Source organism: Poecilia mexicana, unplaced genomic scaffold (genome assembly GCF_051168715.1).
Source record: "Poecilia mexicana isolate PSO_F unplaced genomic scaffold, ASM5116871v1 scaffold_8, whole genome shotgun sequence".
Classification (NCBI taxonomy): domain Eukaryota; kingdom Metazoa; phylum Chordata; class Actinopteri; order Cyprinodontiformes; family Poeciliidae; genus Poecilia; species Poecilia mexicana.
The window spans coordinates 9,179,955-9,194,980 of NW_028263377.1; the positions used below are offsets into that span (position 1 = coordinate 9,179,955).

Consider the following 15,026-nt stretch of genomic DNA (forward strand, 5'->3'; position numbering starts at 1 on the left):
TTTTTAAATAATTTTTTTAAATACATAGAATTGGTAGTACACCAAACAGACACTGCTAGTTCAATTTAAAGATTTATCTTAAATCTACACAGTACTTCCTTTTAGGCAAATCAAAAATATTTTAGATAATTTGATTAGAGATCACTGATTTGGTGTAAGCAAGAGTTGACACAAATTTCTCCTCAAAATAGATGAAAACATGCCATTCAAGTAAAATGTATGTGATTTGGACAGGAACAGGAAAATAGCAGTCTGAACAATATTAGAGAACCTTGAACAAACTGAAGGTTGGATAAGAATAATCTTTACTTATAAGACATTGTAAGACATTACTTATATTTTGAAGAAGCTTCTCTTCCTTCTGATAAGTATACTTAACTTTGTCTCTATGCCTAATGCCTGTTGTTTTGATAGATAAGGATGTAAACCCACAAGTGAGAATAACCAGCTTGTTTTAACAGTCTCCATGGCCGCCTCTGAATGCACCTGGACGTGCTATGCTAGTACTGCTAGCAATTAGCTGTTAGCCTAATGTTGTAGAGTGAAACTGAGTTAACGTCAAGGCTAGTATTCATCCAGAACAGCTGGTTACCATGGAGACTGAAGGCTGGCTGGTGAAGAGACATTACTGACCAACTAGTGGCACCGTTTCCTCCTGCAGCGCCGCCTGCTGGTGCTCCCTTACATAATACTGTTTGATTTTCTGACGCCATCTCATCGATATCGTCTCTTATAGACACGAGGAACACAGTTTAATTTCACTCCATATTTTTAATAGTACACAACATATATCAAAATATCATAGTGATAAAATTATAAAGTGGTCTAGATTTTCTTCGTGATGAGTCAAAACAACAAAAGGCATATTATTCAAGTTTGAGTTTATGTCCGTTATCTGTAACTCAAGCTTAAACACTTTACAACATACCCAACAGAACGGTTTTAGTTATGATTTTCCTTTTTTCATATATTTACACATCTGCTAAGCAGTTTAGGTGCAATCATCTTGGACTCACATAGTTGAATGTTCTGGTGTCTAATGAATGTAGACAGTTGGAATAGAGTATACAGTAATTTTAAGGCATACATCATTTATTTATTTGTTATTGAATAAATAAATAAAATCTTGTTTGTTGACATTTTTTGGCAACATCAGTTTTTTATTATTCCTTGTCCCTAGTCTGAGTCATTCAGAAAGATAATTCAGTGAGTTCAGTTTTGTGCTAACATACAGAAAAAAACTTTTTGGCAAGAAACGTACAAGGTTTCCTCCAGAAAACTCGCTAAGCCTGGTGGTTGGGCGCTAGGGCAGTCATTCATCCAGCAGCCCATCGTGTTTTTGAGTTAAAAAATGTTTGAAGTTGACAGGAAATTTGATAATATCACTTGATAATTATGTGTTATTGAAAGATTGGAAAATTAACACATGAACACTTACTATAAAGCAGTGGTCCCCAAACTTTTTCCTGTTAGGGCCAAATAACTTTTCCCTTCTCTGGTGGGGGGCCGGAGATTGTTGGCGGGGGGCGGGGGGGGAGATTGATTGACCCAGAAAGCACTGGGCAAAACCCATGAGTGAAACGGTCACTGGGACTGACTAGTATATATTCCATTAGCATATTAATTTCTCATATGTTAACATAAAGGCTCGTTTTGAAGTATTAGTTGCTACTTACAGGCATCGCTTCCTGGAATGCGGCGTTCATAACAGACGTGTGTTCATCTGCTCTACCGCTAGCAAACAACCGTACTGATTAAATAACATTAAAGTCTAGCAGTTCCCTAAAAGTCCAACAGATGGCAGCAATGCGCCCCACAATTTACAGGACACACTTCCTGCTAAAGAGCCCCCTGGTGGTTGAAGAAAAATCCACATATAAACCGGAAAATACAATAAATGAAAAAAAAAATCTGAATGCTCTCTCTGGTATTGTTCAGGGGGCCGGACCAAATGTGGATCCGGCCCGCGGGCCGTAGTTTGGGGACCCCTGCTATAAAGTCTTAAAAACTGCAAACATTTTAAAAAGACTTAAATAAATAAGCAATGACTAGCCTGATGGGGCACAAGTAAGCCTGGTGGCCCGCCAGGCTTATAAAACACTGAGGGAAACCCTGAACCGATTTGCATTTTCTTAGCCTACATCAACATGCTGAAAGACTTTAATAGAGCCTCAAAACAATTTTTGAGGATGTTTGTTAACTATCCTGCACATCTTTCACAATTTGACACATTTTCCTGAGGTTGTACTGAAATGTCTGTAATGAAAGTCGGGTCAAAACCCCTCAGAGAGAACTATTTTCTTTCCAGCATAAATTTACAGTCCTGGGTCGAATTTCCTAGTGTGGTTATGCTGCATTCAGTGGCTTCTTGACTTAGTTAAAGTTTCCCAAATGACTCCAACACAGTAAACATGAAGCTGTTACGGATCTGTTAGTATAAAGTGAATTTGGACTTCAAAGTCCTAGAATAAAGAACCTATACCTTACAATCCATTCTAACAAATTGGTTTACAGAAGAAGGATATCGCAGTCAAATTATTCCTCTTTAATCCTTAGAGTTTTATAAATTCGTGGCAGAGTGAGTGACCAGTAATGGATGGATGAACCACAAGCACCACCGACGCCAGCCCCCAAAACTAAGCTGAGAATTTAACAGAAAAACATCAACATAATGTCTCCTTTAACGTTTTGGTTTTTAATCCCAAATTAAAAATCGAAAAAAAACAATCAACTGCTGCAAAGGTTTTCACATCCTTAAACTTTTTCACATTTTATTCATGTCGCAACGTTTTTATTTTTATTTAAATTTTATGGGATAAACCAGATGTAATACCGTATTGACAGAGTTTAGCCTGTTTGTTAGGCTGGACGTTACCAAAATATGATAAATATAGTTAATATAGATGTGTGGAAAAGAAAACCACATGTAAGGGACACAGTAAACACAGAGACGTTTTGCTGAGACGAGATCAAAACGGTGGAGAAAAACAAATACTGTACATCACCTTGGTGACAGATTTTGTCCAGGTAAAATGTCCTGTTCCACTGGCAGATTATTTCACTTATATCTAGAACGTTTTCATCAATATTAAGGGATTATTGACGTAAAACAAGCTCCTCTGTGGTGCTAAAAAGTTAGTTTTGTCTTAATTTCAAATGTACCAAGATATTTATACTAGAAACTATGCCAAAAAATACTTGTTTGCTGAAGGAATTATTTCCTTAAACACGGAAGATGGATGGAGTTTTAGTCGTTATGCGCACATTTTAAGACATGCCAGGCAAGAAAAATGTTACTGTTTTATCGCGAGATTTATCTAAGTTTGAGGCTGTAACCTGACAAAACGTGAAAACGGCGTGAACACTTTAGCAAATTAACTCCATTTTCAGAAAGCCTCACCGAAATGTCCCTCTGTTTCTCTCACTCCTCGCCGGCTTTGATGAGGTATCCGTTGAACGTGATGTAGACGTCCACGTCATCGCTGTAGATGGCGTTCTCGCGCTCCCTCTTGAACAGGCGCACCCACACGGCGTCGCGCGGCCGCAGCTCCAGCATGACGCTCTGGCTCTGCATGATGGAGCGGTCGCTGGGCTGGGCGTAGACGATGGCCCGCTCCGTGTCGTTCTGCATGATGTGCAGGTACGTCTCCTTGAAGTTCCACGTGTGGATGTTGACGTTGAAGAAGTAGACCCCGGCGACCCGGCAGAGGAACTTCCCCTGGAACATGTCGAAGTCGCCGTCGAGGTTGACGAAGACCGTGTCGAAGACCACCGCCTGGTAGGCGTCGTCGCTGTGCAGGGACTTCCGGCGGGCCACGGAGAAGGCAGAGTGCGGAAGCTTGCAGGGGTCTCCCGGAGGACCCGCGTGGCCTTTGCTGCCCTTTGACCCCGCCACGCCTTGGGCCCCTGGAGGGCCTTCGTGTCCGACTTTGCCTGGGGTTCCTCTGTCCCCACGATCTCCTTTGTCACCTGAGTGAGGTTGGTGTGAAGACCAGAGGTGGGTAGAGTAGGCAAAAGCTTTACTCAAGTTGAACATATTTTTACCCAAGTAAAAGTAAAACGCAGCCGTACAACAAATTAAGAGTAAAAACAGTATTTAGTAAAAATGCTACTCCAAAACAGTCATTTAATACTAAAACATGACATAATCAGATGTATTTTAAAGGCCAAAATGAAAATAATTCATATGTATAAGATAAATACAAAAATATCGAAGTAAGTCCAAATGTTTCAATATAAAACTTTTGAAACCAACAAAAACTGCAGATTTGTGTCTGTGTCTGGTTAGTATTTGGTTAAAATTGCTGACACAATTTTACTCAGTGATGCATCATAACAAAATCATTCAAGTAAAAAGTCTAGCATAATATAAAATACTCCTAAAAGTAAATGCAACTGAACACCTAGTTACTAAGACCCACTGAAAATGCATAAAAAATACTTTATTGGAGAAAAAAGTGAAGGAAATGTCTCTTTTTAAAAAAAAAAAAAAGTTTACTAACAAAAACAAAAAAAACAAATGCAGAGCAAAGGCTAATAGAAACCGACTCTCTTGCTCTCCATCAGCTCCACATCCTTTCATTTCTGAAAAAACTCCACCCTGAGGTTGATCTGTCTGATCAGCAACACTGAAAGTGAACATTCCTGCAGGAAAATGAACCAAGTCGTAATAACCAATCCGCACACGCACACACAAAAAAAACATGGACACGTCCTTCTGTGGGCGGCTTTTAAACGAGGCAGCGCTTCCAAGAAAACCCACAAAACATCCTGCAGCAGACGGGGACACGGGGAGGTCACGCAAGACTCGTCTAATGTTTTGGTGAAGTTTCGGCAAGCTGTGGGGAACCGGTCGGCACTTAATTTTTACTCATGAATCCAATAAGCAGAATTAAGTCTCTATGCTCCACAAATCTGGAACAAAAGTTCAGAAAACTGCAAAACAGCTGAAACACTGAGTTCCTTTAAATCAGGGCTAAAGAAACACACCTGATTAGCAGTATTGAGTATCATATCTGATTTGTATTTGCTTGATAATTTTATATTTACTGCTTGTTTCATAATGACTGCATTATGATATGGTGATGTTAAGCACTTGAACTGCTTTGTTGCTGAAATGTGCTGTAAACTTGACTCTATTCCTCAAATTAAACTTGTAGATTCTTTATTGAAGACATCAGAAGTTCAAATAGTCCAACTCTTTTAAAAATTACATTCTTAAATGAATATAAACTCAAAGGATTTTTGGCTCTACTGTAAGAACTGGGCTGATTCAAGCACTGCATTGCAAAAAATATTCACATTAATTTGTCACATTTTAATCAAATCACAAACTTGATTATCTGATTAGGGTTTTATGCAGTAGAAAAACAGAAATTGACACATAAATACGAAGTGCACGGCTTCCAATTTGTTTTACAAGTAAATGTCAAATATTTTGTTGAGTTTACCCCCAACAAAATATGAAGGATATGTGAATCCTGATTAATCAGGTTTGTGGAGGAATACTCTCTTTCAGTTAATTTCTAATTTACGGCTTTTAAAGAAAAAGAAAAAACACGTTTGCAACAAGTCACCTTTCAGTATAGTCATGTTGATGTACGTGCGAATCTCCGGGACGTGGCCGAACTCCCCTGTCGGAGGATCTCCGCTGCCCTCTGCTGGCGGCATGTGGTCACAGCATCTGCTGCAGGGAGTGTTGGGAGGAGGAACCGTGACCCCAGGAGAGGAGGAGGAGAGCAGGAGGAGGACGACACCCAACATGGCTGCCCTTAAGGCTGCAGAGATATGGAGATTATTATTATTATTATAAATAGTTACAATACAGGAATGCATAATAAATAGCTTCAGACAAATGCTGTATGTCCTTAAAAGTATATCACTTAAATAAAGGCTTTTCCAACTATGTGCCAGGTTGAATGAAGAGAGACTAGGACACTTTCTAGCACATGATTACGTCATAATCGTGTGCATAAATATAATCGATCTGAGATTGTAATAATGTTTTTAAATCAGGCATGTAGAACTCAGTTTGATTTTGGGCCAAATCAAGATCATAAATGATCTTTCAGAACACCGGTTGTGTTATAATCTGTTGCTAAAACCTGTCAACAAAATGTTAAAATATAAATAAATTCTTAAAATTAAGCAATATTGAGCATCTTTTCAGTCCTTCCAGGATTTTGCAATTGTTTTGGGGGATTTTTTTGCAATAAAAATCAAGGTGTTTAGTTTCTAATTTTGAAATATTTGCACTTATGGCAAATGCGACTTTGTAAGGATTTGTTGATTTTGCGTGAATTTCCACGATAGTTTGCAGAAAAGTGGAGGGACTGATTGATGTAATTTGGCAGTAAACAGATAAAAACTGCTTTGATTTGATAGATAAAACAATATTTAAGCACACTGTTATCTTGACGGTGCTATTTATGTCTCCCTCTACATAAAAAGTTAAGGCGGGCCAGATTTGGCCCCCGCGCCTTGAGTTTGACACACGTGATTTAAATCATTTTCCAGGATGCCATGATTTTACCTGGTCTAATAACTCTTTAAAAAAAAGCAGATGGACAACTTTGGGTTTTTGAGGATTATTTTGATGTCCAAAGTATCCCTGCACCCTCCTTAATGTTTTTATAAAGTCAAATAATCAGGAATAGCAGTAAATAAATCAAATAATCAGCAACTAACTTGAGAAGAATGATAGAAGTTAGAAAAGTCTTTTTTTCCCCAAACTAATTCCAAGATTATAAGTTCAAATATGCACATATAAGGTATTTAGTTTAGCACTGGAGGATGTTTTTCTTTGTTGTTTTCACTCATCCTGGTTTCCAAAGCCTTTGATGTCTATCCTCCCAGGGCGGCACCCCAGACAAGGGCGCCACATGACAAAAAAACTAAAAACAAAAATGATGTGCAAACTAAAAGAGTATCTGTTACATTTTGCGTGTCAATGCAGTGGGAATCAGTGCTGCCCCCTGTATCTAGTGTGAGTACTGCGCTGACATCGGCAGCTGATTCCCACCTTAAATTAAAGGAATATTCTGACAAATTTTTGAAGGAATCTTCTGGAATATTTGATCAAAATCATACGTATCAGACCAATCGGGTCTAGATAGGATTTCTCTACTTTGAAAACATATTTTTGAGTTTTATGAGACATTTCTTCTAGTTCAAGGAAAACAAAACGGAACATTTTCAGTGTTTTCTTGGGTCAAGCAAGACAAAGATTGAGCTATTTGCCCACAGTAACTTGACACATAGTTGAAGGAGTTTCAGCTGTTTCAGTTTTCAAACACAGTGCTGGTGGTATTGTGCTGAGGGTCTTTTTTTTGTTGCAATTTTTCTCACTTTCTCACTGTAGTTGGTTAAATAGCCATTGATGTGCTAATACATCATATGAAGTTTGTTTTTCTTTCATGTTGAAAGTACGCCTGGTTCCTTGCATCATTGTTGTTGTTTTTTTTTTTCTTGTTTTCTTTATTGTTACATCTCTTTTCAACCTACATTAAGTCCAGTCTGGTTCTGTTAAAAGTTAAAGATTTTCTCTCCACTGTCACCACATGCTTGATTAGGAGGAGGCATTGCTACAAAGATAGGTGGCTTTTTACCAACGTGAAAGAAGACGATCAAATGACGACATATTGCTTTATAATTAACATAAAACCAGCCTTCACGTCATTTAATCTGAAACTTAACACACTGGAATGGATTCTGTATAATTTGGCTTGAGTTGGACCAGTTTGTCCTCCAGAAACGACTTTTAGTTGAACTCGGTCCCTGATTTAAGGAATTTTTTTACTCAAATCAAATCTCACACAGAAGGAGGAGTGCAACTTGTTTCAGTCATGACCAGATGTGCTGGATGGATTACTTCTTCTTTTTTATGTCCAAACAACAAGCCCTTCGGGGTGAATGTTTTCATTTAGTTAGAACCTGATCGATAAAAAACTCAACTTTCACTGCAGTTTGCTCAAACTAAGCTAACCCAGCTCGTCCCAAAAACTTGGTTGTTTTTCCCATTTCATTCGAACCATAAATCTACTGTGGAGATTCTCTGAAACACAGATGGCTGCTCTGTGTTTATCACTAGCACATTACATAACAGTGAGGTTGTCTTTTTTTCTGAACGCGTCTCCTAAACAGCAGTGTTCTGTAACAAATCCCATGCTATGTTATCAAACCAAGATTTTAAAAATTTAAAGAAGGAACCTCCTGCAGCTTCCCTTTCCTACTCAGTAGTTTTTTGTTTTGTTTTCTTATTTTTCAAAGCATGTCGGTGTCATGCAGCAGTTTTGCACCTGCAGCTTAACAGACTGATCACCCAGACAAAGTGGACGTTAGTGATCCTCACCTTGGCTTCAGGAGGCAGATTCCCGAGTCCGCAGCTTTCCCGTGTTTCTGTAAGAGTGAGTGAAGTTTCCCCGAGAGGAAATCCCTCTTTCTCCTGATCCCTCCTTCATGACCGTTTATGCAACAGCAGCATCCAGCTGGTGATCAAAGCTCAGCAGTTTCCTGCTGACCCCTGAGTTAAACAGAGCGACAGCGTCTTGCGTTTTTCCAATAACTAAAAGCGTGGGGTATGATTTCCATGCCTGATCGTTTTGAAATGTTTTTAATCACTCTGAAAGCGCCCAGACTGATGGGAAAATCTCACTTCAACTGCTGCTCAGGTTTAATGAAGCCTTGACAAACACTTTCTGGATTGGACACACAGGAAGCTGCTCGTCGCTCCCTGGAGGGCCCGCCTTTCTCCCGTGCTGAATTCCTCTCAAATTTCCAGAGAACCAGCTGCAAGGAACGAGGGAATCCAGCGGAAAGACGAGGGGAAACAGAAAGGGAATGTTTTGATTAGCTCTGGAGTCGAGTTTTGAGTTCAGCTGCTTGGAGGGAGGAAGACTAAAAGCGTTCTGTTTGGGTTATCTAAACTACTTCTATCTGATAAATGGCAAGAAAATGAGACCGAATTCTTTTTTTATTTTATTCAATTCAGAAGTTTGCATCCACTGAGATCTTTATTCCCAGATTATGATGCTGTGGATTTGTACGCTTCTGGATTAATTCACAACATTCAACTTAATCTAGATTTACCTTCCTCAGATATGCTGTTTTCTGATTGGTTAACCCACAAAATTTAAGGAAGAGACTTATGCGTCTTTGAGATTCTGCTTCATCCCTGGGCGTCATTTCACATCCCTAAGTTTTAATTGTTTCATGTCTTCACACAATTATGTCCTTCAGACAGTTACGGGGAGCAGACCGGGCTCTGCATTTCAAAGATGTATAAGTTTTGGTGTAAAATGTTCAAATCCACCTCAAAAGAAAAGCTAAAGACTCTGTGAAGTCTTTAATATCAAAGCAGAAGGAGGGACTGGTGCGCTTCTCAAAACAATTCAAATTGTTGGGGAAGAAAAACATAATGAACGGATGTTAAAGAAACATATCCAGACATCAACCAGGAAGTTAAACGTTGGGCAAAAAGAGGTTTTTCAAATGAACAATGACCCCCCAACCAGACTGCATGTGAAAACACACAGAACGTTATCCACAAATTGGTGTTTTTCTGGGCGCTGTTTCAAGCAAAATGAACAGATTTTTTTTGACGTCCCGAAAGTTGTACAAGGCTTCATGCTTCATGAAAAAGTTTTCAGTATTCTCCTGGTTGCTGTATCAGAGCAACACAAACTATCTGCTGTAGGGTTCGTTTGGAACCGTACCAATCGTTGGGTGAAGGGTGATCTCGGTGTAGATTGTTTTGGTTTTGGTTCTAGCCAAAAATAGCAACTTATTAGTCATGTATAAACCCACTTGTTGCCCTCTGAAATCCTCACCAAAGTCTTAACGCTGCGCTCCAGTTACCTGGGAAGTGGGAACTCGGAGTTAAGAAGTGGGAATTTCAACATGGCGGCGCCCTCAAACGTAATTTAAGCAAACAACAGTTTGAATTCGCTCAGTTTTGCGTTTCAGGGCGGTACATGTAACGTTGATGTTAGACGTACTTTTACCACGTGTCTTGTAAAATAAACACGTTTCCCACCACCACTACTGCTGATGCGAGGAGCGGCCATGTTGAAACGCAAAGTCGTAACTGGGGGGGAGTCGGAGTTGCTCTCAGTTTCCCAGTGGGAAATCTGGATTGGGAACATGTAACAGTCAGGATTTTTCCGACTGAGAAGTCAGGATTTCCCAGTTCAGAGCAAAACTGGAACACAGTATTAATACCATATTTTTCGGACTATAAGCCTCTACTTTTTTCCCACGCTTTGAACCATACGGCTTTTCTGTGGATTTTTCTTCAACCACCAGGGGGCGCTTTAGCAGGAAGTGAATCATTGGAAGTCAAAATTGGAACAAGCTCTTGTTAGCAGCAGACACTACGGAGAAATGTTTTCAAACTCATACCCCCTCATCATGGAAACAACAGGAAGAAGTTCATGTGATGCAGCTTTCAAGTTGAAGGTTATCGATCTGGCAGTACAGATCAATAACCACTGCATGTAAACTCAGCGTGAACGAATCCATGGTTCGGCGTTGGAGACACAGGGCTGTGCTCTTAATAGCAGATTGTGGAAAACAGAGCGGCGGAGATACCAGTGGCTGATAGTCTGCTGTGGCTTATAGTCTGCTGTGGCTTATACTGCTGTGGCTTATAGTCTGCTGTGGCTTATAGTCTGCTGTGGCTTATATATGTATGTTTCCAGTTTGTTTGTTTGTTTTTTTTTACTTTGTGGGTGCAGCTTATAGTGAGGTGCGCTCTATAGTCCGGAAAATACTGTGCTTTGAACATTGCAGTGATGCTGTTATTATGAGTTTAGTCCAAGTTCCTAAAGGTCCCCAGCTGCATGTCGACTCTCAGTCCCCACGCACCTGATGAATGAAGTCAGAAGCTCCCACCTTGCAGTGGAAGCATTTTCTCCTCCTGTCTGCAGACCACAGCAGAAATTGAAGCTCATGCAACCGACTCACAAGAAGCAACAGAGCAAACAGCTGGGGCCTGCGGTCAAAAGTAGATCAGATATTCGCATTCTTCTGTTGATCTCAAGGGTTAAGAGATTTTTTGTGGTGAAATTAAGATATTTCCACACCCCGAAGCCCCCTCCGACCGCAACCCCACTCTCATTTTTCTTCAAGATATGTTGTTCGGATGCATCAGCGTGATTAGAGGGGAAGTGCATTCAAACTGAGAAAAGCAGAGGTGAGTTCAAACTTCAGACCTCAAAGCATTCTTGTGGTTTAGCTCGGGAAAAAAAAGAAGAAAAAAAAGACAGAGAGCCGGTGAGAACGTTTTGTCTGGCTCCACTCGGCCTGCAGCACACGTATGCAAGAGAACATGCATGCGAAACACAAGTCTCTCTCTCTCTCTCTCTCTCTTTTTTTTCATGTGCTTCTATGTTGCAAAGAGGGAATTTTTTTTTTTTTTTGCGCATGTTCTGGACTTGTCTGAGTGTTCTTGAGAAACTTGTTTGTCCCTTGCGGTCGCTGTGGCTCACAGACTAACAGGTGGCGCTCATGTCCGGGTCCGTCCTCCGGCCTGCCTGTCCGCTGTGGATTAGAGGTCCAAAACAAGCCCGGACCGTCGTCGCTCTTTTCTGCGCTGTCAGTTGGGATTCATAGCTATCAAACTCGTTCGCACTTTTGACATTTTTTTTTAGCCTGGACTTTGACTGGGCCATTCTGACACATCATCTAAACGCCTACATTTTAGCTCTTGCGGTCGCTGTGCTGCAGAAAGACAAACCTCTGCTTTGTTTTCATCTTTTACATCCTCTTTCTGTCTGACCTGCATTGAGAACCTTCTTACACATGTTGGACTTGTGACCATATCAAACAGATCTCTTTATTATTTTTACTGTTCATCAACTTTCTCCCTGACCTGCGTTCTGAGTTCGTTGATCTTCATGATGCTATTGCTTCTCCCTCAAACCTCCACAGCCAGAAACAGAACTGCTGGATTTATATCGACATTAAGTGACTCTCAGGTGGCCTTTTTCCCCAGATTCAGCTTCTATGCGTCACAAATCTGGAACAAACTTCCAGAAAACTGCAAAACAGCCGAAACATTGAGTTCTTTTAAATCAAGGCTAAACCCCCGCCTGCTTGGAGTTACATTTTAACCATAATAAATTAAATATTTACCAATATATATGATGTCTGTTGATGACAAAATGTAATGTTTGTTTCTGGTTTTCTCAATTGGTGATTGTATGATGTTTTTATGACTTTTTATTTTTGTCTTTTGATGTAAAAAAAATAAAAATAAAATAACTTTGAACTGTGTTGTTGAAATGTGCTATGCAAATAAACTTGATTGACTGATACTGGAAAAACTAAGACATGAATATTTTATTCTCCACAGATCCTCCAACATTTAAAAATAAAGGCAAAGATATGCGGATCCTCTGTTGTCTTGGAAATTAAACTTTTCGATTCTTGTTGCTTATTTATTTTGTTCTCTATTTCTTTACAAAAATCTTCTGCATTTTTTTTATTTAAGACATCAAAATGATCAAACAATCTGATCCTCCATCTAGTCATAATATCAAACAACAACCTTAATGTCTTTTCTTTGTTTTTCTTTTCTTGATGGGTCTCATTGCAGTTTCTCATGTCTTTATGTTAAAATTAAAAATCTAAAAATAAAACTGGAAAATAAATTCCACCCAGATTGGCTCTGATTAATAAAATAAATAGGTCATGTGGTTGTATTTTATTTAGAGACCTGAATAAAGGGTGCTAAAAAACAAAAACATAAAAAAATTATATTTAATTAAAACCACTTTAATTAAGGTTTTAATTTCAAAAGTGATTGAATCTTTTTATTATTATTATTATTATTATTCTGTTCTCCTATCAGATAAAATCTCAACACAACTGAAGCATGTGATAAATGCGGTGTGGGGAGGGAAGAAAAACATGTGTATAAATATATTTTCAAGGCTCGGCACATGAGAAAAACAGTCACGCTTCATATATCTGTGGTACATCTGACCACACCAGCACAACTCTGGGTTCCTGCGTAAACGCCTCAGTATAGCTGTCAAAATTTCATCTACGCTTCACACAAAAACTAAACATGCAATGATTTTGCACAGGTGTACAAATGAATGTGGCAACTGCTTGCTCTTTTGCAGATATTTACATTCCTATTTGGTTAGACTGTTTAATTCTGTGAAAATAAGACTGTTATTTTCAGATTTCTACATCTGATATAAAGCTGTGTGAATGGGTCTGAATGCATTAATATCTAAAACAGCACCTGGGGGGGGGAAAGAGGTTTAATTTGCACTCGAATGTATCAGAATGACTTAATAAGCTGTCCTGATAAGATCAGTGTGGGGAAGTGTTGTGCAAAAAAAAAAAAAAAAAAAAAAAAGACGAACGGTAGAAATGTTGATGAAAACGAACATCTCAGGTGTTTTTGTACTTAGATGGCTAAATATGATAAACTGTCTCTAGGGTGAGCGGATGTCGCTGGTTGTGTCAGAGTTAAATGTCAAACCACACTCTAATACATACGCTCACTCGCACACACACCGCCAGGACCACCTGACAGGACATGTAAACACACACGCCCACGCACACACACACACACACACACACACACACACACACACACACACACACACACACGCACACACACACACACACACACACAGCTCTCCCACACTCACTCTCAACACATGCCCACCCCTCAGCCCTTATTCCACATCGACACAGGAAGTGACTGGGTGACCCATTTCTCGGTTTTCTTCGGTCTCTGTATAGATGTCACCGTGAGCAACGGAAACGTGCCGCGCGCGCAGAGAGGAGGAGTGACAACACAAATATCATTGACCTCAGTGACTTACTAAAAGCGAGCTGCTTGGTACGGAATCTGCTGCACCTGCTAACCTGAACATAGCAGGTTAGCAGCACGCGAGGTGATTTATATGTAAAGATATGAGGTGGCACCAAAAGGAACAACAAACCCAGCTGGCTTTCTCTGAGCTAGCAGCGCATCGGTGTGGACGACGCTCGTTTCGATGCCTCCTGAGATTTTCTATCGTACGGCGGGGGTGTAGATAGTAGGAGTGATAAAACATCAAAAGTCTGTCATGACTCAATTCTGGAGCAACGCTGTAGTCAGATTGATATTTGAAGAACCAAAGAGCGTCTAAAAGCAGCAGATTCCAAGACAGAGAGAAGAAAATATGTGTTTTTGGCATAGCATGGTAAAAACGATATTTCATGAATGAAATGCGACGAAAGATCGTCATAAGAAAAAAATGACGATATTTAATCTGTATTTTTCCTCCTCTCTGCGCGTACAGCACGTTTCCGTTGTATCCAGGATAAAATCCATTATTTTCCTGTCTTTTGAGAAATATATTAGCACTTTTACCGGGGTCCATAGCACTCCTCACCCGTCCTAGACTCACTTAGCACGTACCACTGCTTTCATGGTAACTTGTTAATGTTGGTTTCTGATTTTTATAGCCAGATAAAAAGATAATGTCACTGCTTTCTAAAGGAATCTGTCAAAGATTTTAGCATAATAATGCCAAAATCTGACATTATTATGAATTTTCTAAACTTATTAGAGATCCTTTAAAATGTCGTTTAAGAGTTGTGAAATTCTGCATCTGGTTTGATAACCTGTGACTGACTGGTGACTTCCCAAGGGTGTGCCCTGTTTCTCCTCCAGCGAGTACTGGAGACTGGCACCATCCCCCATACCCGACCCAATTGGTTGACGGAAGGTCTATTTGTAAAACAAGAACATCTTTAAAAGCTTTTTGATGTCAAATTGTCAAAAAGAGTTGTACCTCCGATGCACCCTCAGGCACTGTCTTCCCACGTCAAATGTTGTTTGTCTTTTCTTTGGATGGACTGTACTGAAACGAAATTTCCTTGTACTTCTCTATGACGACAATAAAAGCATTCTGAATCTGCAACTTTGGTCAAATCTCTCTATTTGTGAAAAACAGTAGGATATTGACGGGTTTGGCTTAAAAGAATGATCTCAGCAAGGGCACCATTTATACCAGGAC

The 15,026-nt window shown here is 39.7% G+C and overlaps 1 protein-coding gene across 1 annotated transcript; it reads right to left on the reverse strand.

Annotated features, from left to right (window-relative positions):
* Positions 1-751: 751 nt before the first annotated feature.
* On the reverse strand, positions 752-8,705 carry c1qtnf6a (C1q and TNF related 6a). The gene is made up of 3 exons (XM_014972361.2): positions 8,351-8,705; positions 5,577-5,777; positions 752-3,969 (listed from the first exon to the last, which is right to left on the reverse strand). Exons 2-3 carry the CDS (start codon positions 5,761-5,763, stop codon positions 3,422-3,424), a joined length of 735 nt encoding a protein of 244 aa, XP_014827847.2. The 5' UTR covers positions 5,764-5,777; positions 8,351-8,705; the 3' UTR covers positions 752-3,421.
* Positions 8,706-15,026: the final 6,321 nt, after the last annotated feature.

What these genes read in the sequence shown, in the direction of transcription:
- c1qtnf6a (XM_014972361.2), bottom strand. Translation starts at nt 5,763, where the DNA reads ATGTTGGGTGTCGTCCTCCTCCTGCTCTCCTCCTCCTCTCCTGGGGTC. An exon ending in CAACATGACTATACTGAAAG is followed by an intron (nt 3,970 to 5,576) that starts GTGACTTGTTGC and finishes AACCTCACTCAG; the next exon opens with GTGACAAAGGAGATCGTGGG.